The sequence below is a fragment of the Tachysurus vachellii genome, chromosome 18 (assembly GCF_030014155.1).
Source record: "Tachysurus vachellii isolate PV-2020 chromosome 18, HZAU_Pvac_v1, whole genome shotgun sequence".
Lineage (NCBI taxonomy): Eukaryota > Metazoa > Chordata > Actinopteri > Siluriformes > Bagridae > Tachysurus > Tachysurus vachellii.
The window spans coordinates 20,620,234-20,641,808 of NC_083477.1; the positions used below are offsets into that span (position 1 = coordinate 20,620,234).

The window sequence follows — 21,575 nt, forward strand, 5'->3', positions numbered from 1 at the left end:
AAATTCACTTGTGGGCGTGGCCTGACTAGAACTTTTTTCTTTTTGTGAAATTGTAGTAGGTATGTATGGCTCCTAAAAGCAACTGGTTAAACATAAATCTTCCCAAAAATAGCACACTAATCTGTCTGAACATTGCTTGTTGTTGGTGTTACATGCTCAACTTTGTACCTGAAAATAAACTCTTTTTTTTTCACTTGCTATTATGAATGTTTAAGTTTGAACTAGGGATGCATCGATACAGAAACTGGTATTAAACATCCATTCGACAAATACAAGGAAAAGCTCAGAACGAGAAGGTTTATCATTAGCAGCACACTAGCTAGGGGTCAAACTTTTATTTATTTATTTATTTTATGAAAAGAACCAGTTTCAAATATTAAATTGTTGTTCTTAATGAATGTCCACAATAGAAAGTTTCAGATGCAATTAAAATAAAAACATTTCTTCTCCACTACAACTGTACTTAATCCAAGCTTTAAATATATATATTTAACACATGACCACTATTGAAACCGAATACCAAAAAAAGATTGATGCATCAAAACGATGTATCGATGCATCCTTTAAAAATCTTCTGAACTCTTGAAAATACTGAAACAAGGTTCAATCTTACAATATGTACACTAGCTAGTGATTAATTCTGGTGTTTGGGACATGACCATAATCTTTATCGATAAAACTCCAGATGCATGAACATGTTCTATAGATAAGAAACCTGACTGATGCTGTACATTTTAATCGATCAAGCCTCCAGTGTGATGGACGTCCACCATTTGAAGCGGATCTGCTCTTCGCTCCCACCACCAACATGTCTGAATATTCTTCATCATACACGTACCGTTTACACGATTACTAACGCGACCGTTCTATCAGGGTCTTTGATGAAAACATAAGTTTTTGTTCACGGAGTAAACGTCCCATCGCGTGACTGTGGCTAAGAAAATGAAGTCTGCCTCACATGGACCAGCTCTCTGACATCCAACTTTTCTTAGTCATGAACATAAAGCTTTTGATTAGGCTTTATTATGATTATACTTTTTTTTTGTTTACCTGTAAATAATGCTGTAGTAAAAGAAAAAAAAAAACGTTTCACATGGCTGCAGTGCCTTGTCAGACATGCGTTGTCGTTTTTCCAAAATGGTTTGGTTCCAGTCTGCACCGTTTTAGTAAAGGTTGTACAAAAGCAAACACAGCTCTGTGCGGTTGATTGATAAACACACGCACACACACACACACACACACTGTCTTTAACTTCTCTTTGAAAACTTTCATGATAAAATATGTCTTTTTTTGTATTATCTTAATTAGCTTACTGCTTTCAGATTTTTTAAAATTAAAAATCAGAAAAAAAATCACAGTGATAATAATTAGAGTTGGGGCAAAAAAAAACATCAGATCTAAAAAACTGAAAACCTCAAAAATAATTACTAAACAGAAAGAGAAAGAGAGAAAGAGTGCCTCCAAAGTGCTTGCTCTAGATCTTCCAGTAATGCAGCTCAGCCACTGCGGCAAATCTTTTAGCATAGACGCACATTAACATTAACAAACTCCTACTCCTTTTCGGGGGTGTCATTACCTTTGTGCTAATGGAATGGCACACATTCTGTTTTAAAATCGCTTTTTAATATCTGGAAATATGTAACACGTCACAGTAACTCGTCACTAATCATACAATTTGGGAGTCTCCTTATGTGTAAATTTACACAAATTCATGAAATCTTTTTTTTTAAATCCTGGACCAACTAGATTTACTAGATTTTCATGTGCACCAAAATTTCAGGTACCGCTTTGAACAATTTACAAATAAACTTTGTGTGTCATCAGTAACGACCATTTATGTAGCCTAAGTGTAGCCGAGCTCAGTAAAGTTCACGTTAACTTTACCTTTAATTTTAACATACGCAATGTTTACTTGACTTTCACTAAATTTATTAAATTACATAAATGTCTAATATACGCAACACGTCACGTCATGTTGGTATATTTTATGAAAAATAAACACAATGTGCGGTCAACAATGACAATCATTTAATCGTAACTCAACGACGTTTAACATGAATATTAATATTTTTTAACGAGGACATGTTTAACGAGCTGTTAGTACATGTTGCGTTATTATTTAAAAAAAAGATTTGGGGAAAAAAAATAACAACATGGGTATGTACAGTAGCTTAAAGAACAAACAGAAAAACACAATTCTGGACAGTGAGTATAAAAATGTGTACCATTGATGAAAAAAACAGTGAATACATCATTACTGCTCTAATTGTTTTGTTTTTTCTTGTTTTTTTCATTAACAACAACAACAACAACAACAACAAAAAACAGAAAAACTGTTGAAAAACAGAACAGACGTATAGAAGCTCCAAACAGCTCAAGATTGAAAAAAAAAAAATAATAATAAAAAAAAATTAAAAAAAAAACTTTTGGTGATATTGCTTTCTTTTCATTTCAGGGTTTTTATTTTCCACAAGCAGAAAAAAAAAATTGCTCGGTTAGAAAATTAAGAAGAAAAAAAAAATCACACATTCCAAATGTAAGCATGGTAACAAAAATAGTCTAATTTTACTTTTCTTAAAAAAAAAAAGAAAGAAAGAAAAAAAAGAAAGAGAGAGAAATAAAGGGAAAGATTTGCTCAGCATAAGGAAAGAGTAATTTTTCCTACATGCATTTCACTTCTATTGTACTTCCTCACACATCACCATCATCATCATCATTAATATATTTTTCAATCTCAGACTTTTTTCCCCCAAAACCTCACCCATAATATAGACTCCTCTTAAAAAATAGACTTATATATGACGCTTATATGCAGAAATGTCTTTACGTCTTCACATCTGATCATCTTGGTGTGTGTGTGTGTGTGTGTGTGTGTGTGTGTGTGTGTTTAAAGCTGGCTTTCTGCGTCGTTCTTCTCCGCTGTACCGTTCTCCAGTGTGTGAGCGGAGAGGCCGAGTCCGCTGGCGTTGCTCTCGTTCAGCCGTCGCACTCGGTACGTCTCGTAGTGGATGTAGTGAGTGACGTCCTTCAGGTCTTGAAGGTGGGATCTGTGATGGATTCATAATAAATAAATAAATAAATAAATAAATAAATAACATCATTAATTCCATTTACTGTGAACTCTTAGCCCAGGTTTATCACTACACTGTATCTCTTTAAGCAATATAGCCATGATGACACTGAGGAGGGGTTTATAGGGGATCCTAGCTAACTTGAGCAAAAATGTTATTCATCCCATCAAAGGATTAAAACAAATTTGATTTATCTTTTAAATAAAAAGTATAATAGGAAGAATTTGCATTGTGGAAGTTCCACAGCATTAAACATGAAATAAAATAAAATGGATAAAAAGCACCACACGAATTTCTTTAATTGTGTCAGCAGACAATTTTGGTGCACAACAGGAAATTAGCCAACAAATCTAATTTTTTCTGATTTAAAATGGTGCAGCAGGGTTTTTTTTATCCGTTTATAGATATAGATTTCTCACGGATATAAAACATCGGACTTTAATTAAACATCTCTTTATAGAAAGCCTCGTCTTATCGTTCTGTCACACACGTTTGTTTATAAAAGAGCTCTTACTATAAAAAAAAACCTTGAACATAAAAAGATCGTAAAGATGTTAAAGTGCTTTGATTTGTATATTTCATTATTAGGACCAAGAAATGAAACTTACCTAATCAGAAGATCTCGCAAGTTGGCAAACTCACAATGCTCAACGTTTTCAACTGCAAAGAAAAAAAAAAGAAAGGAAAAAAAAATCAGAAATAGAAACATAATCAGTGCTGGAGATAAATACTGATGCTTTAGCTGAACTCTGCCACTAGATGGCGGTGTCGTATAAGACGAAGACAATAACTGGTACATAATAGTACACATTATTACTATTATGATTGTGATTGAAGAATAAAACCCTCACCTTCGATGATTCCCCACTTGGTTTTTCGTCCCAGAACCTTGTTTCCGTTCACCTGGTGCTCTTTATCTGTTCCCACAACCGCAAACGGGATGTTTTCCTAAAGTCAGCCACCAAACACACACCAGAAATCAGTCTGAAGCTAAACGGAGTAACGTTTTAACTATAACGTTAGCATTTTACGATTGAAAATGTTACTCAGACACAAAACTACGCTCCTGGAGGATCGTTTTTCCAGCACAGACTTAGCATGCTAAGCTTTCTGACTGAAGTAAAAAAAAAAAAAAGACATCTCAAGTGAACTCTTAAAGTTTAGAGAGCTGCATAAAAAGCTAAATAAATAGCAAATATTTGTGCTATTCTTAACTGAACACAGACAAAAGATGCTAAACTAGTAAAAATAACAAAAAATGTAAATATAGTTACGAGTTTCTAAGTTATTAAAAAGTTCCTCGTACCCTGATCTTGTCGTTGAGTATCCGATCCTCGGCGTCCTCGTCATATTCCTTCTGTGGATACACTCGGATCCCGTGGGCCTGAAGATCCTGCCTTATCTGCAAAGAGACAAAGGAGATCCTGGTTAGATATAGTGAGATGTTTCCCCACACGCACGCACAGGGTGCCATTACTTTTGTACCAGTTGAACGACTATTCTTATTTGTCAAAATTTGTGTTAAAATAAATAAGCAACTTGGCTTAATCTGTATATTTCCTATTTTTACTAAGCCGAGGAATCAAATTATTATAAATGACAGAATCGTTGCTCACCCTTTGCTTGAACTCTAGCCTCTCATCCATGGTTAGCGTGTCGGCTTTGGCGATCACAGGTACGATGCTCACGATCTTCCCCAGCCGCTTCATAAACTCCACATCGATTGGACGCAACCTGAGGAAACGTCTGATTAATACTATCTTAGCCAAATTAACCAAACAGAAGCTAGTTCATTCCAAGCCTGGTTATTGATCATTGACTAATGCTAGTGTTGTCATGGATTAGCATCACATCACAAGCTAATTCATTCACTCTTGAACAAAACCTTTAACCCTGAACTCCTCAGCTGGAGGTTCAAATTGAATACGTACCATCTTGTAAATGTACTGAAGATATATTGGACACTCGGGAGACTTGCAGCTTGATGAGGCTCTAAGTATTTGTACATGGATTCAGGTATTTATGACTCCTTGACCCGTGAACAGCGTTCTGTTTTCTTAGCGCAAACCTACGCTCTACTCTCAAGTCGATTTACAGCTCTCGGGTTTCCCATAAGGTCAAAAGGTCAGTCAGGGCACAAGGGCCTACTTCAAATTTTCTTTATTTTGTCTGAAATCAGCACTGTTACAAAGTGAGGAGTCGTAACCTCACTGTGGTTTAACATTCCCGGCTGTAAATTTAGTGCAGGAAGTGACACGTACCGGTGCCCCGTGGCTGGTAGGAAATAGACGCAGCAGTGGACGCGGGTGTCTGGGATCCTTCGCTTCCTGTTGACGTGCAGCTCCTCCTTCAGATATTTCTCGTACTGCTCGTTGATGTACGTGACGATGGGCTCCCAGCTGAGGAGAAGTAACAGGTGAAAAATGGAGGTCATAAACGTTTTCTGGAGCCATGATCATGTTTTTTTTTTGCATCTGCCTAAATGTCAGAAGCGATCAAGCTTCACTCACCAGTTCTCATTGTTGATCTGGTCTCCAAATCCGGGCGTGTCGATAACTGTGAGTCTCATCTTCACGCCTTTTTCTTCAATGCCTGAAAACCAGAGAGAAGGAAATTTTCAAAAATGTGTAATTCTAGACTGGTAGTTCACATGAGTTCATTACTCGCTGTTTAGCTAGCAAACACAGCTGACCTTAGCTAGGTAGAAAGCTGCGTTAATCATCTCGCAGTCTGATATAAGACAGATTTGTTTTAAGAAAACAAAAGATAGCAATGTTTTAAAGACGCTATAATTTTTGGCAAACTTTTTCCTATCGCTGCACGTCTGGTAATAAAGTATGAGTGAGAACTAGCCTTATTTCTGTAACTTACGTTATTTCCATAATAACATACGTTATCTTCATAATAACTTACAATATTTCCTTGTAGTCAGAATTAAAGCAGCTCTAAACAGTCGTTTTTGTGTTTGTGACTTTTTTGTGTGGTATAAAGTATTAATCACTCAAAATCAGGAATTCTGTCCAAGCATAGTCAAGAATACAACAACGCTGCATAATAAAACATTTTTGAGAAGTTCGTACAACTTCAAATTATATTCAACTCAACCGTTCAATTCTATTTAACTCCATAAAAATTTGGTTCCTTGCTTATACGGATAACGGCGACGTTTGTATAAATCCGATAAAAAATAGAATCCGAAAATAAAACCTACTCAGATTGCTAAATCTGCATTGCGGAAGAAATGTACTGCATCATAACAAACACCTTTTTAAAGAAAGTTCTAGAAACCACGACACCAGATTCATATCTCTCCTCTTTCTCGATTATCGCCAAGTGCCATAAAACGCACTGTGCTTTTTCGACACGCCGGCAAATATTTACATTAGATGTCAGGATGTCCCGGCCTGAATTTCTGAAGGCTGACGAAGAAAAAAAATAACAACCTTTTTTTCCCTTCACTACACTGTTTACAATTCGCTGGACTGAGAATTCAGTGAAGAGTGTCTCCTAAAGTGAAGGAGGATCTCTGGAGGACGTATATCCTGAACCTTGTATGATCTGAAACGTGCCGTGAAGCACGAGTACACGTATACATCCTAAGCAAACACAAGCACATACACGTTTTGTTTTTTTTGTTTTTTTGGATGTTTGGAGTGTAGATGTCGGTCGCAGCAGGGTGTGTTCCATTCAATAACAATTTCTATGTATATATATTCATTCATGCTTACTTCTATTTGTGGGCGTGGCCTGTATTTCTTCACAATACATACAATTAATTTTATTTTTATTAATTTTTATATATTTTTTGTTAACTTAAATGCAGCCTTACTTTATTTTGCTCCCACTTTTAGCAAACCTAAATATTACGATACATATATTTAAATATCGTTATATAAAATTAAGTTAACTCAGTTTGAAGTTAACACTCAGGTTAGCTCCTGTCAGCTAGCAGACTAGCATCAGCAGTGAAGATTATGAAGCTAGCTAGCTAGCATTCAGTGAATATCAGAGCCTCGGTGATATCCTATCAAGTTAGCACTTATTAACCAGCTAGCTAGCATTTGCAGTGAGGCTTATAAAGATTTATTTCTTTTAGAAATCATGTTAAAATAGTTCAGCACTTAGCAAAGCTATGAACAGAACTTTAAAATGCTCCTCAGGTTTGCTCAGGTTAGCTACCTAGCTATTATTAATAATGAAGATAAATAAAGCATCTGCAGCAAAGATAATAAAGTTCTAAATAAAAATTTCATAAGTAGGTAATTCTTAGATATCTTGTCAAATTTGCTGAGGTTAGAAGCAAACATTAGTAGTGGATATTATAACCATTTAGAAATATGTCGTAAAAAATCCTCTCAGAAATCCTGTCATGTTCTGTTAGCTCATGTTAACTAGCCCGCAATATTTTTAGTAAATATTATGAATATTTATGAGAAATATATTATTATATATATAGAAATGAGAAAAAATAAAGCTTTACTCTGTGAGGTAAATAGCATAAGCTAGTGCTACCATTCCATTCTAATACCACAAGTAATTTATTTCTCCTCTTTTTCTTTTGTAAATGTACCCTATCTTCCTGTTAAGAGGAAAACATACATATATACATACATAACCAGTGAACCATACATAACCAGTGAACCATACATAACCAGTGAAACATACATAACCAGTGAAACATACATAACCAGTGAATAAAATGTTTTTCTTTTTCTTTTATAAGAAAAATACTGCTCTGTAATCGTTTGCAGCTAGTAGATGTTTCAAATGCTACCAGGCTAAAATGTACCTCAGCTCGGTCGGTTCTGTCTTGTCTTGCTATGTTCCTAAACCCACACAAACTTGTTGAAACGACTCACTATTGTGTTATTCAGTCACTTGTCAGCAAAGCAAGTGTCATATAAAGATAGATCACACCGCAGGACCGCTAATTATTGTAGGAACACACACAATACATCCATTTAAAAGGCACACTAAGGAGGCTACGCTATCTGCCTTTCATGCCACTTTCAAATTGAGCATGACGGCGCCTCAAGCAGTGAAGTTCATGAAGGTACGTGTTTTTCTTTTCGTTCAGCTCTAAAGCACAGGTCTTTATGGTAAAGTTAACGGTTTACTTTTTGGGATTCCTAGCGCTGTGGTAAAATCAAGAAAGTCTAAACTTTTAATTCAACTTTGGAAATGATTCGTATTAACAAACTACTGATGTTTTTATATCGTTTGCAATATTCAGATAACAAGTGAGTTTTGTCAAGATGGCCGGCGAGTGGACAAGCCTTACCAACAGCTTCTGTAATTAGCATCAAATAGCAAAAGAACTAACGTATCGCTGTCTGACCGGCTAGATCGAAAAGTATTTCCGCATTATAATTAAATCTGAAAAGGATAAATTGCATTGATATAGTACATTTTATTAGCTTGGTGCTTTCAGGCTAGAAACCTAGCTAGCTTGTTAACATTACAAAAAAAAGTTCATGATGTATTTAATTAAATACCACTAGAAATCCTTCTAAAGCCATCGTATATTTGGTGATGGTGTGAGCAGAAATGTTAGCATGACTTGAGATCTTAGATTCTGAGGTAAGGTTTCTCAGTTTTTTCTTAGACGGAGGTCGTGGTTGGTGTCAGTGAGTCAATGATTTTATTCAGCTACTGTGAGAGAACATAAGAGAAGACACGGCCTCGTGCTCAAACATACACCAGTTGTTATCTTAGATAAATGATGTCCTCTGTTCGAGCCGGAGTCATCCTCTGACCCGTGGGATGAAAAATACTATCCGACAGTCTCTCTCTCTCTTTCTCTGTCTTTCTCTCTCTCTCTGTCTTTCTCTCTCTCTCTTTCTCTGTCTGTCTCTCTCTCTCTCTCTCTCTGTCTTTCTCTCTCTCTCTGTCTGTCTTTCTCTCTCTTTCTCTGTCTTTCTCTCTCTCTGTCTGTCTCTCTCTCTCTCTGTCTTTCTCTCTCTCTCTTTCTCTGTCTCTCTCTCTCTCTCTCTCTCTCTCTCCCAATCGTTTGGCTCAGCACCAAGTCAAACACCACAAACCCTCACGTTCTATTATGAGTCAAATTAATTCCTCATGATTCAGTTTGATTTCTTAGAAATTGTTGGATTTTTTTTTAGTGATGTAAAATAAATCAACTTCAACGCTGATATATGACCTTCCTATGAACAGATACACACCAGCTCGCAAGAAGGTCAAACTAAGGTCATATATATAAATTCACAAAGATGACCTTTGAATTTGACTTTTTTTTTTTTTGGGATTGCAGTAAAAGCCCTTCCATTCCCCACTACCCCAAGTTGTTGATGTTATTAGTGACAAAGTTGAAAGAATAAAATGTCCCACTTCCTTGCAATCAAAATATTGGATAAAGCTCTCATGTTTTGTGCTGTAAATAACTGAGGAATAAAAAAAAATTTCTGATTGAATTTGTACAAAATCAAGGTCAATGCGCAAGATTATGTGAGTCGTTACTCAGGGTTCAGAGTTTAATTCATGGGAAATGTCTGGGATCCAAACAGCGTTAGAGCGAAAGAGAGAGAGAGAGAGCGAGAGAGAGAGAGAGAGAGAGCGAGCGAGAGAGAGAGAGGGAGGGACACTCACTGTGGCTGATTGATTGCAGGTTGACGGTCTTGGAGATCTTCTCCTCGTAATTGGGAGTGCAGGACTTACGGCTGACCTTGGATTTAAACAGCGTGTTCACCAGCGTAGATTTTCCCAGGCCGCTCTGACCTGTCGAGAGAGAACACAAAGCAGCTTTACAATTACTTTCCTTCTTTAATATGCTGTTCAGAAAAGACTTTGAAGAAGTGAAACGTTTTACTTTACATTTATTATGGAAGAAATAAAGCACAAAGTTTGGGCGATGTCAAAACATTTCCACCACCACCACCACCACCCTCTCACTCCTGGGAAATATTTCCCCTTCCTTCCCTCCCTGCCTCCTGTAGCATGTAATAGCAGGATTATATTGTTGTGTGACACGAAAACTTCACCGGTCTACCGTTTTTGTTTTGTTTCTCAAGCCAATCAAATCTTTATAGATAAAACCTAAAGTCAAGCCTAAGGAAGGAAGCAGTTTCACCAACACAAATATGTCACATTTTGAGGAAAAAATGCCTTTAAGTATTAAGTTTATGGTATTTCAAGGTCTTTACATTTTTTAAATATTTACAGGAAAATTTTAATTTGGCGGAAAATTTGTACGTTTGTGCAACATTCAGTTATGATTCTGACAAAAAAATTAGCTAAAACATTTTCTTTCTTTCTTTCTTTCTTTCTTTCTTCTACAAAAGAGAGTCACCGATAGAAAGCATATATGTGCAAATATTTGTGTAACAGCATCTGCGAGTCAGGTATGAATTTATTTCCTTTTGAATTTATTTAGCGATTCCCTTTTCCCGGATTTACACCAGGCGTATGTGTACATTAGCACCGCGTTAATGCTGTAACTATAAGCACTTTACATTTTATTATCGCTTCCATCCTGATATGTCAGAATAGCGTCACAGCCTCCACCTTTAAGCAGACAAATGTAAAGCGTGATTCTTTTACACAATGCCCTTTGACTAAGCAGCCCAGAAGGAAGCGTAGGCGTTTCTGGAGCCGCCTGGTAATAACTTCATAACCTGATAAAACGAAGGTCGTCACACTGTAATGAAGACACGGCTATACAGAGCGCAAAGGAAATTAGCGGCTCACGTATATCCCCCTTCCTGCAACCTGTCAGTGATGTAACAGGTCAGGTCCGAGCAAAAGCGTTTTAGAGGTTTATCTGGCAGACGACCAAATCGCGCCGATGGCACAAAGCCACAGGGAGCTCCGGTGCTTAATGACTCACTTACGCCAACTCTCACGGACGAAGGGAAGCTATTACAGCCGAGAGATTCTTATCTAAGACCCTCTCATGCACTTCAAATGTGGCTCGAAGGACCTGAACAGCTCCTCCTGAGAAGTGGAAAATTGACAAGTCTGACTCTCTAACGTTTAAGTTTAGGTTTTGAGGTTTAATAATTTGACAGAATGTTCAAGAAATCAACAGGATGCCTCTAGTTTTTCTTTGAGCTCTTAATGATTGTTGCAGAAAAATTTTTTGATTTTTTTCTTCAAAATTTCAAATTTGCGAAACCATAAGCACAGATTTCTTTCCAGTGAAGACACATCTGTCATCGCATCGTGTTGTGACGTCACAGGACACATCTCAAACAAATGTAGATTTTTTTAAAAGATTTTTTTAAAGATTCTCTGAAACTTTCCTTACACGCTGTTGGATAGGTAAATAATATTTTTCTAGCATGTTGTGTACATGAGTTTTTTTTTGCACTTGTCACAGTTGTTACACGTTCAATAGCGTTAAATTAGCTAGCTAATTATAACCAAACTGGTGGCAGAATTGAAAAAGTTTCTGAAAAGTGTGAAGCGTTTATATTTTTAAGCCTCTTGCCCAATCAAAACGCGAGCTGAGAGTCAAGCAAGAAAAAGACAATGAGTCTTGTTAGCGAGCAATTATGACACGTGTAATGGTAAAAGAACATTTTAGATCTAATTCGAAGAAACACCTTGTATTAATATAGGAACGTTAGCAAAGATGAAGGACGTGTCAGTGTCTCACTGTAATAATGAATGTAAACAATGCTGCAGGAAATGCGAGCGCTGCGCTTGTTCACAATGAAAATGCACCAAAAATACAAAATCTCAGCTTGAAATTTACAATGTGTTCTCAACACCCAACATTCCAAGAGTAAAATCAATGCCTCATGATGATGAATTACGTTGCTCTGCGCTGAGTAATTAAGAACATCCCGGCCATCACGATGCCGTGAGTCTATCAGAAGGATCTGGAAATTCTACAAAGCTCCAAACAAAACATGCTGCAGCGACAGCAAATGAGTCACATGCTGAAGAAGAAGCCTGTCCCAGGACTTGTGTACGGCATTCGCTGTCACTCGTTCACGCCATTTCCAAAGGTCATGAAAGGTCAGTCGTAAATTTTCAGTATTTGAGTGCATGCTCGAGGGCAAGAGACACGCAAAAGCACTTTAATCATCATCATCATTATCATCATCATCATCATCATCTCATGCTAAGAAGAACAGATTACAAAAGTGATTCCTCAATCACTCAACAATGTGTGAGATCGGTACCAAGAGGAGCAAACAATACTCGAGAGTAAGGCTAGCAGAATTTTGATCCATTTATATGTGCCGTGTCGGCCTTATGAATACGCTGTCCCTATGGAAACGATAACATAACCACTTGCACATTGATACAACCCTGTAATTTGTAGCCGTTGTCAAGGAAAATTACTCAACACTTGCTGACCAATCAGAGTTCAGAATTTAACAACGGCACGAAATAAAAATGTACTGAATATGAAAAACGATGTTATGGAGTTTTTAAGCATCCCTGTAACTGTTTTGTGTCTTTTATTCATATGACACATGGCATGACATGTTCCCTATGTTTCCACAGTAATACGTTCCACATGGAGAGCAGCGTGGCCTGTGGGAAAACCGGAGGAGAATTAGCAGCTTGAGACCTGAGGCTACGTTAAAGGTCCTGCCCTCCACTTTGGAGTGTAATCTACTGAGACCCTCCTACTTGGTGGTACTGCACTACCATGTGTGTGTGTGTACATAGGCAGGAAAATGAGAAAGTACAAGAAAAACATGAGATTTCCTCTTTTCTCTATCCACTCAGCCACATGCTGGGCTCATCCTGTGTGTGTGTGTGTGTGTGTGTGTGTGTGTGTGTGTGTGTGTGTGTGTGTGTGTTTTTCCTCACAGTGTATCCCTTCAAAACAATTTAACACCTGAAGCTCCACTGCACGTTGCCTTTCCCCTTCTAAACACCCCACCGTCTGTTGCTCTACAGGAGCTTCAGGAGCCTCGAGCACGTCCCAGAAAGTAAAAAAAAAATCTTTGTGTGTCTGGGGATTGTTAGCATTCAGAAAAAGACAGATTACAGTTGCTGAAACTTGTCTCAGAAAATGAAAAGAAGTGTGTTTAGCAAAGCCGAGTGAACTAGCGATTATCATGGATGCTAAACACAAGAAGAATCACTACAGTCGCTAACATTCTGCTAACAAAGCAATGCTTTAAAAGGCTAACAAAGTGTTATAGTTTTAACTGAATTGTGTTTTTGGTTTTTATTTTTTGATAGCAGTCATGGGACATTTTAGATTCAAATAACAAAATATTGCAATAAAAGAAAATCATTGACAGGAAATTACACTAGTATTAACACTAGCTAACAATGAAAGTGTTTATTTTGATGAAATATACTTTAAAAGGCTATGAGCTGAAGTTATCATCAAGGTAGCTGCTAACTAATTTAATTTGTTTATGCTAGCTGTTCTGTGCAAAGAACACTCAAAATAAACAGAAAAATGGCTAACAATCTGCATGAGCTAGTATAAACAACATATGAAGGAATTTAATTTGTATATTTCTAGAACAATTCCAAAATGCTACACACAAAGGAAGAAACATTGGCATTGCTAACACATACAAGAACTAAGGTAATACTTTTAAAGGGCTAACAATCGATCACTTTGCCTTAGGCTAACTGTAGTGCGCTGAGAGACCTCTTATGCATCAAATACACAAAAAACATAGCTAATGTGACAAATTTAGAGAGACAAAAAGGAGTGTTTGTCTGATGCTAATAATTTAGCATCATATACTGATTAAGCCCATTTTGTTTTGCTACCAGACTTCTAAAACATTTCAAGAAAATAAATAGTAAAAGAAAGACTAGCGAAGTCTGCTAACTTCTGACTCGGTTAATGATTTACATGGCTAACCTGAGCCTGTGGTAGCTAATTACTTATCCCATGAAGAAGACTATTTGTATTCTAGCCACTAAAATGTGTGAAGAAATGGAGCTGTGAAGTAATGCTAGCCATGCTAATAAAGAATGTGTTTAATTAGCAAGACGAGCAATTTTCTTTGTGCTACCAGATTTAAAAGAAAGGAAGAATAAAATAAATTATACTCTGAAATGCTAACATTGAAGGTGGTGTAGAGTTTAACAAACTGTCAATTTATTTAATTTATCTTGCGCTAACTGTTCTGTTCTCTAACAAAAAAAAGAGCCATGAGCGAGCAGCAACTCATTTGCTAGTGCATTTACATATTTCTGCTAACAATCCACTAAAAACCTGAGAGACGAAGCTCCTTCAGACGACCCCTGCTAACAATGCTAACCATAAATGTGAGTCAACAAGTTCATTTGCATTATGCTAACTCTATTATGCTAATTAATATAAAGAAAAGATTGTGTGCCACAAGCTAACAATGAATGGCAGGTAGCAAACAGCAGAGAGCTGCTGAATAACTTAATTATGCTAAAAGGGTGCTAACAACATGAACAAAGAAAAAATAAGGTGTGGGATCTCTCAGGACTTCATTTGCGTTATGCTAACTAGCTAGCGACAAAAGAAAGTTCAGTCACACAGGAATACAGCAGGAGAAAACATTTTTAGAGAGAGAGAGAGAAAGAGAGAGAGAGAGAGAGAGAGAGAAAGCGGTTCTCTGATAAATGAGGTCGAGAATAATTTCCAGAGACTACCGAGTCTGTATGAGTAACTGTTTGACTGCAGTTTCTAAGCAATGAAAGGGAAAGAGAGTGAAAAGAGGAAAAGAGAGAGAGAGAGAGAGAGAGAGAGAGAGAGAGAAAGAAAGAGAACCAAAAAGGGAGATGGAGACGGTTGCCTTTGATATGCGTCCAGAGCAGCAGGCATGAAGCGTAGCACCATGCTAACAAGCAGCTGAGGCTATAGCTATCACACTTCAATAGAGCAAAGCAAATGGACAGATTGGAGAGAAAGCTGTGTGGGAAGTTAGTGAAGGGAATTCTGTATCGATGGATATGCTACAGGATTTTAAAAGAATTTCACAACACAAACACTTGTATTTGGAACAAAAACAAAAAGAGACCATAACACCGTGAGGCTACATTAAAGGGGCAGTCTGTCATTTTGTTAAAGCTGGCAGATGTCTGTAGAGAGAAGTGAAACTCTCTCTACATACATTTGCAGTCTGGAACATTCACAGGTTCCTCTGCTGTATCAACTATGAACCATGGGATGGAAGAAGGTGGGAAAGAAAAAAGAAAGGATTGTGAAAAGAAAGAAATGATCAAACAATGAAACAAACCAACAAACAGGACAAGTTAAAGAAAAGATCATTTATAGAAAGAAAGAAAGAAATTTACAATTTCTTTTCATAAGAACAATCCTCATCATAAAAGAAACAAAGAAATTTACAAATGTTCATAAAAGCAAAAATTCGTAAATGCAGTCTGCTGCAGAAATATTGGCACCCTTTGCTAAAGACAGGTGAAGGGTTTAAATATATTAACAAAAAAAGGCGTAAAATGAAACTTTAAAAAAAAAATGACTGAAAGATGAGTTTTGTCTTCATGTGCTCTTTAAGCGGATGCCAAACTGTCTCTTTATTTTCACATCAGAGGAACGGCAGAAAAATGAAAAAACAAAAACCCTGGCCAAGAAAAAAGAACTGGGGGGGGTGAAGGGGTGCTTAAATATGTTACACTGATCCCATCATAAATCCTGGGTGCTGGACATCCCAGACAGCACAACAATACCACACGGCATTTAATTAGGTTGGAAACACACACACACACACTTCATACTGGGAGGTTACTGAGCACTGACTGGCTGGGATCGGATCGCGTGGTGATCTCGAACAGGGTAGTCGTTCAGTCAAAGGGGCTAGGAGCTAGGAGCTAAAGGGTGAGAGAAGAAAGAGAATGCCGAGCCAAGAAGCCAAGCTGAGAGGCAAAATATCTCTGAGAAGCTAACACAAGTCTAGCTAGTAACTTTTACTGGATACAAAGCAAAAGAGGCAGAGCAGAACATTCGTGGGGGAAAAGACTGATTTAACACACTGTCCAAGTTATAGAATATGGCTGTGTTCAAAATGGCTACAGTACACTATCTGTACATGTGTTTATTTAGTGCTTCATATACCTGTACCTAAATATTTCTACACGGCTTGAAGCTGAAATGGGCGTGGCCTAAACAGGAAGCTTGGGTTTGTAAAAATAAATAAATAAATCAAACAAATTCTCACTCACTCACTTTCTACCGCTTATCCGAACTACCTCGGGTCATCGGGCATCAAGGCAGGATACACCCTGGACGGAGTGCCAACCCATCACAGGGCACACACACAAACTCTCATTCACTCACGCAATCACACACTACGGACAATTTTCCAGAGATGCCAATCAACCTACCATGCATGTCTTTGGACCGGGAGATGAAACCAGAGTATCCGGAGGAAACCCCGAGGCACGGGGAGAACATGCAAACTCCACACACACAAGGCGGAGGCAGGAATCGAACCCCCAACCCTGGAGGTGTGAGGCGAACGTGCTAACCACTAAGCCACCATGACGCCCAAACAAATTCTATTATAGTAAAAAAAATCCTATGCAAATTCCAAATATTGTATTTGTACTCGGTTATATTTTACTGTCACATTTCTGTCACCCAAAATGTGTTCACTTTTATTGGTTAAAGCCAAAAAAACTGTTCTAACGTTTAAGCGTTTAATTCAGTAATTTGTTCATTTATTTGCACACACTTATGTTAGCATAGCTTAACATTTCTCTTTTTTGAGAAAAACAGTACCATTGTTATATAAGAAAAAAACAATAACAACATTTATGTTGGAATAGGATGAATGGAATAGGAAGAAACTTAAAAACTTCCGCACACACTCATTTATCTAATGCAACAAAATCTCTAATTACACCAACATCGAGTGAAAATCTTGCCTAAGAAGAAAGCTTTTTCTCCAGAAACCGACAACAAGAGCTTTAAGGCTTGAATCGACTCCTTCATGTCTAATCGCTGTTAATGTTAGGGTTGGAAAAAAGAGCCGAGCTCTAGACGTTTGCTTTACACACACGTTTCCTGTTCACCTGCCGCTGAAGTTCCCCTCCAGCATGCCACAGCCTTCCTGCCAACATCTGAGAGTTGTGTTTACCTCAGCGTTACTCCGTGCCACGCTTCTCTTTTCTGTGCTTTCAAAAACACCACACCGCAGTGTTGCCCTTGTGGTTCTGTGCCGCTAATTCTGCCCCTGAATCATGTCTACTGTTACGGTTAAAAAGCTTATCGGCGATTTAATATTAAATTTAGATGAAGAAATCTCCTGACTGTTGCCAAATCTGCAAAAAGTTCTACACTGAGCCAAAAATGCCAGGTTTTTTTTTACACCATGCTGGAAAACATGTATTCATCAGTAGCGGGAAGCTATGACTCAGCAAATCGCGTCCTAGCATGTGTAGAGGTTTTTGTTCATCATTACAATATCACAGTAATCCACAGTAGCTTCTTGTCTGCATGCAAATTGAAGTTTTGATGTCGTAATACATCATTTGCACAAGTCGCATTGGTCCCAGATTAAACGCATGCTGCTGCATGTGGCATGTAACATAAGTTACTCACCGACCACCATGATGTTAAACTCAAAGCCAGACTTCATGGTCTTGCGCCTCATCTGATCCAGCACTGCCTCGATTCCTACGTAGCCGAAGAGGTCGCCACCTCTGATGACGCCCTGCATGTTGGGCTCAACGAGGAAAGGACTCTCCTTCCCAACCTCATGTTTCTCCTCCAGCTGAAGCTTAATATCCCTCTCCTCCTCCATCCGGACGGGCTGTTCCAGCTCCAAGTCCAGCTCCTGCACCGTCTCTGCAATTGGAGAAAAAAAAAGGTTGTATATTAGCATAAAGTTTTGCTACATGCTCTTCTCGACACTGTTACCAATATGCACGATTGAAATAAAAAATGACATCAAAATGTTGATGTTGCACTAATTTACCTCACATCAATCACAAAGCTATTTTAGCATCGAAAATTTACAAAGTATTTAGCATCATAACCATTTTTGAAACATATGAAATTGTGTTTAATTCCAATTGCTAATCTGACATCTCAGCAAGTAATTTAAGTAAGGCCACACAAAGCGGAATCTGAAACCTTTCTTAGCTCCTTTCTAAGTTGCACATCCCTCAGATCTCGGGGGGCTAGCATAAAAATCAGCCGGTATGTGCAATGAACTTTGCACAGCAAGTCAGGAGGAATCGATCAAAAACATGTTTTCTGTGGTTTGAGCTAAGAGTTTGTTCTGCTCAATTTAGTGCTCTTGAGAGATCACTGACATGAAAAAAAAAAGAGTACAAGCAGAGTACTTTTGAGCGCTCATCCTCTGAGGCACTGAAGCTAAGCCGCTAGGCTGATTTTGCCATCGCTTCGGGGTAGGAGGAGGGGGGGGGGGACAGTGTCTATGAGCAAAAAAAGTGTTCAGCTTGGTAAATGAATTGACAGGTCATCTGAGGTTAGCTATGATGAATCAGAGTATCTTAAAAGTATAGATGGTTAGCAGCTAACAAACCTTTAGGGAAAATTTGTGGCTAGCAGTGACCATTTTTTCAATTAGCCATTATAGAAGATGAGTTATCATTGTAGCACTAACTTTTATCTATTGCAAATAAAGTCTCAAAATCTCAAGAGTCCCTGGTGTGCTAAGGGGATTAGCAAGGCAACCATGAACCAGCTTAGAAGCTCTAAAGTCAGCATGCTAAAGACAAATCCTTCATTATATCACCGTATAGTCATGTATACTAGCAGGGTGCTCACATACTATCATTTTGTTTAAAATTACACGCCGAGACAATGTTGTCAGACGGTCTAAACCTTCAAACTTTAATCCGACCCAGTGGGACCTCAGATCACAGCTGCTCTTTAACCTACATACAAGCTGTATAGCTTTGCATTAGTTCATATGTGCATCAAAGCACGACAGGACGTGTAGGATAATCTGACAAGCTTCCAGGAACCGTCTGATGCTGCTGATTCCCCACCTAAACACTCTGATAGCTTAACTTTTTACAGAGTTTTGTGGGCATGGCTAAATGTCACTCAGCTATGCTATTAAAACCTGTGGTAATTTGTGTCTGATTGCGTATCTATCCACATGCGGACAAAACAGCAACTTTTGTAAATATGCTGGATTTTTCTTTTTAGTTTGGTTTGACCTATGAATTGACTGATAATCAGGGGATGCTGTTGGCAATGAAAGTGGAGTGTGACAGTAATCATGCCACAGTTACAAAACACTTCCTGTAAGACAATAAAACTAGCTGATTATCTCATTATTTGAGAGTTTTAGAAACTAAACAATAAGCAATAGTCTGGAAATGACCCAATTAAAACGAGTTGTGTAGACAAGACGTGATAAGAACAATGAATGAGCAAGAATTCACACATACAGAAGATACAAACTAAACAATTTTCAGAAAAGTAACCCCCCACCGACCGTTTACTGGGTACTCCAGCTCTAAGATAAAGCTTCAGTCTGCAAACGTGAAGATTATCTGCTATATCGTAATGGCCTACCTCCAGGCACAGTCCCGTTGCTCGTTAAACGCACTAACATCTCTATCTCTGACTGAGAAGTGCGTTATGCTGGAAGAGTGTTGACGTGTTTGTGCCTGAGGCAGTGAGGAAGTGAGGATGTTGTTCACTTCCTTGATAAGACTTTGCTCATGCTGTGCACACAGGCCTGCTCACACATCTAGTCTACATTGTGTTTAGGATTCTGGCTAATGCAATACGTGAAGAGTCATACTGTATGAACTCGTCCTGAGTAACACATTAAAGTACAGTGGTGCATAAGATGTTTCCTAATATCTCTAGAAAATAGGCAATCATCAATAGCATCATGCTCACTCAAGCATGGTATAAAGTTGATAAACAGGAAACACCCTGCAAGCTAAAGCCTGCTGTACAAATCTCATAGAATATCTTCAGTTACAGGGATGCAAAGAAAGAGAGACAGAGAAAAAGAAAGAAGGATAGAACAGATATTCTTATGCCCATAGTATAAGTAAGTACCCTTAACCAACTCAGTTATACCACTTGACATGCTACAGTATCCCAGGTTCTACCCCAATCTTGGGATACCATCTGTTTTTTGAGTTTCTACCGCATGTCTGCTATCAGGATAGGATCCACAAGCAGCCCGAGTATGATAAAGTGGTTATTTAAGTGAAAGATGAATGATAAATTAATTCTTGCCCTGGGGACACACCCAGTCTTTACGAAAAAGTGCAACTGCATTGATACCTTCTACTTACACTGATCTGAAGTAATACTGTTATAGGTATCGGGGTGAAAAGTTCCGTCAAAGGCTGCGTAAGTCCTCATATTACCAGGTTAACCAAAATATGCCGACGATATCCGCCTAACCTGAATGGGGGTGGGGTGGGGTGGGGTGGGGGGGTGGGGGGATCGGGGTTCAAGGCCCGGCACAACCAAGCTGCCACTGCTGGGCCCTTGAGCAAGGCCCTCAACCCCTGCACTCTGACCCAAACCTCCACAGTTGGGGTATGTGAAGAAAAGAATTCCACTGTGCTGTAATGTATATGTGGCATTAGTAAAGTCTTCTATGCCCCCGTTCTTCTATACCAGTTAGGCTGGATAGAATAAAGCAAGGTAAATAGAGCAAATATCTGGTGACTACATCAACAATTTCTTACTAGAGGTGAAATCTTAAGTAGGATGATTGTAAGTCTTTGTTCATAAACTTCTCTAATAGATAAAACCCCAATATTACAATAATTTTTATATGTTCATTTCGTAGGTGGAAATTAGCGTTTCAAATATACTTAAAAAATATAAATCTCACATTCTGTTTGAGGTAGTTAATGCGACGGAAAACACACAGTTACTTGATTCAGATTTACATTAACAACCTTGTATATTAACAACAATATCTGTATATCCCAATCGAGGAAAAGAGAAAAAGGTGGAGAATGTAGCAGGTCAGGAATATAGAGGAATAGATAGTCCCAAACAAACACAGATTGTGGGAACAGAGGAACGGCCTTGTCTTCCAGATGCATGAGAAAGACAAACAGACTGACACGATGTGAACAACTGCTCGAAGAAAAGAGCATCTGAGCAATTAAAGAAAAAACTGAACACTGGAACCGAAGCAGTGCAGGCCTGCGTCTGTGTTTAATCAGCCGCTGGTCGCTCTGCTTTCCGAGGACAGACACAAATCATACACATGCCACAAGGATGACAAACACAGCGGGAACGGACCGAGAACCACGGACCACACGTTTACATCAAAAAATCTGAAAAAATTTCAGGAAAATCAGGATTTGCTACAAAATGAGTAGATGAGTAGCTTTACAGGGACACAAAACGTACACTTGATGAACTACTTTATTTCAACAGCAAAGTCAAGTAGCTAACGTTAGCTTGAAACAAGTAGAGGCAAAAGTTAGGAAATTATGAAGGGCCAGAAAATGTTACACACTTATTAGCTATCTTTGTGAGGACCTTATATTGATACAATCACTTAATCACTTAAATTAAAAAAAAAATAAACAATTATAGAACTAATCAACTAATTATTACCCAGAACCTAAATCTCTGTAACTTTTATGCATTAGAAT

The 21,575-nt window shown here is 38.1% G+C and overlaps 1 protein-coding gene across 5 annotated transcripts in view; it reads right to left on the minus strand.

Annotated features, from left to right (window-relative positions):
* Nucleotides 1-2,006: 2,006 nt before the first annotated feature.
* The window catches only part of septin12 (septin 12), a 54,716-nt gene continuing 35,147 nt past the window's right edge, over nucleotides 2,007-21,575 (minus strand). For 3 of the 5 annotated variants that reach the window (XM_060892535.1, XM_060892537.1, XM_060892539.1), the window contains 9 exons: nucleotides 17,554-17,799; nucleotides 9,675-9,803; nucleotides 5,582-5,663; nucleotides 5,333-5,470; nucleotides 4,688-4,805; nucleotides 4,378-4,473; nucleotides 3,923-4,019; nucleotides 3,680-3,731; nucleotides 2,007-3,047 (listed from right to left, as the gene is read on the minus strand). In XM_060892535.1, the coding sequence (XP_060748518.1) occupies nucleotides 2,888-3,047; nucleotides 3,680-3,731; nucleotides 3,923-4,019; nucleotides 4,378-4,473; nucleotides 4,688-4,805; nucleotides 5,333-5,470; nucleotides 5,582-5,663; nucleotides 9,675-9,803; nucleotides 17,554-17,799 (1,118 nt within the window). In that variant the 3' untranslated portion in view covers nucleotides 2,007-2,887. Of the gene's footprint in view, nucleotides 3,048-3,679; nucleotides 3,732-3,922; nucleotides 4,020-4,377; nucleotides 4,474-4,687; nucleotides 4,806-5,332; nucleotides 5,471-5,581; nucleotides 5,664-9,674; nucleotides 9,804-17,553; nucleotides 17,800-19,426; nucleotides 19,652-21,575 lie in introns of those variants that run through there. The other 2 variants (XM_060892538.1, XM_060892540.1) reach the window with 2 other exon arrangements.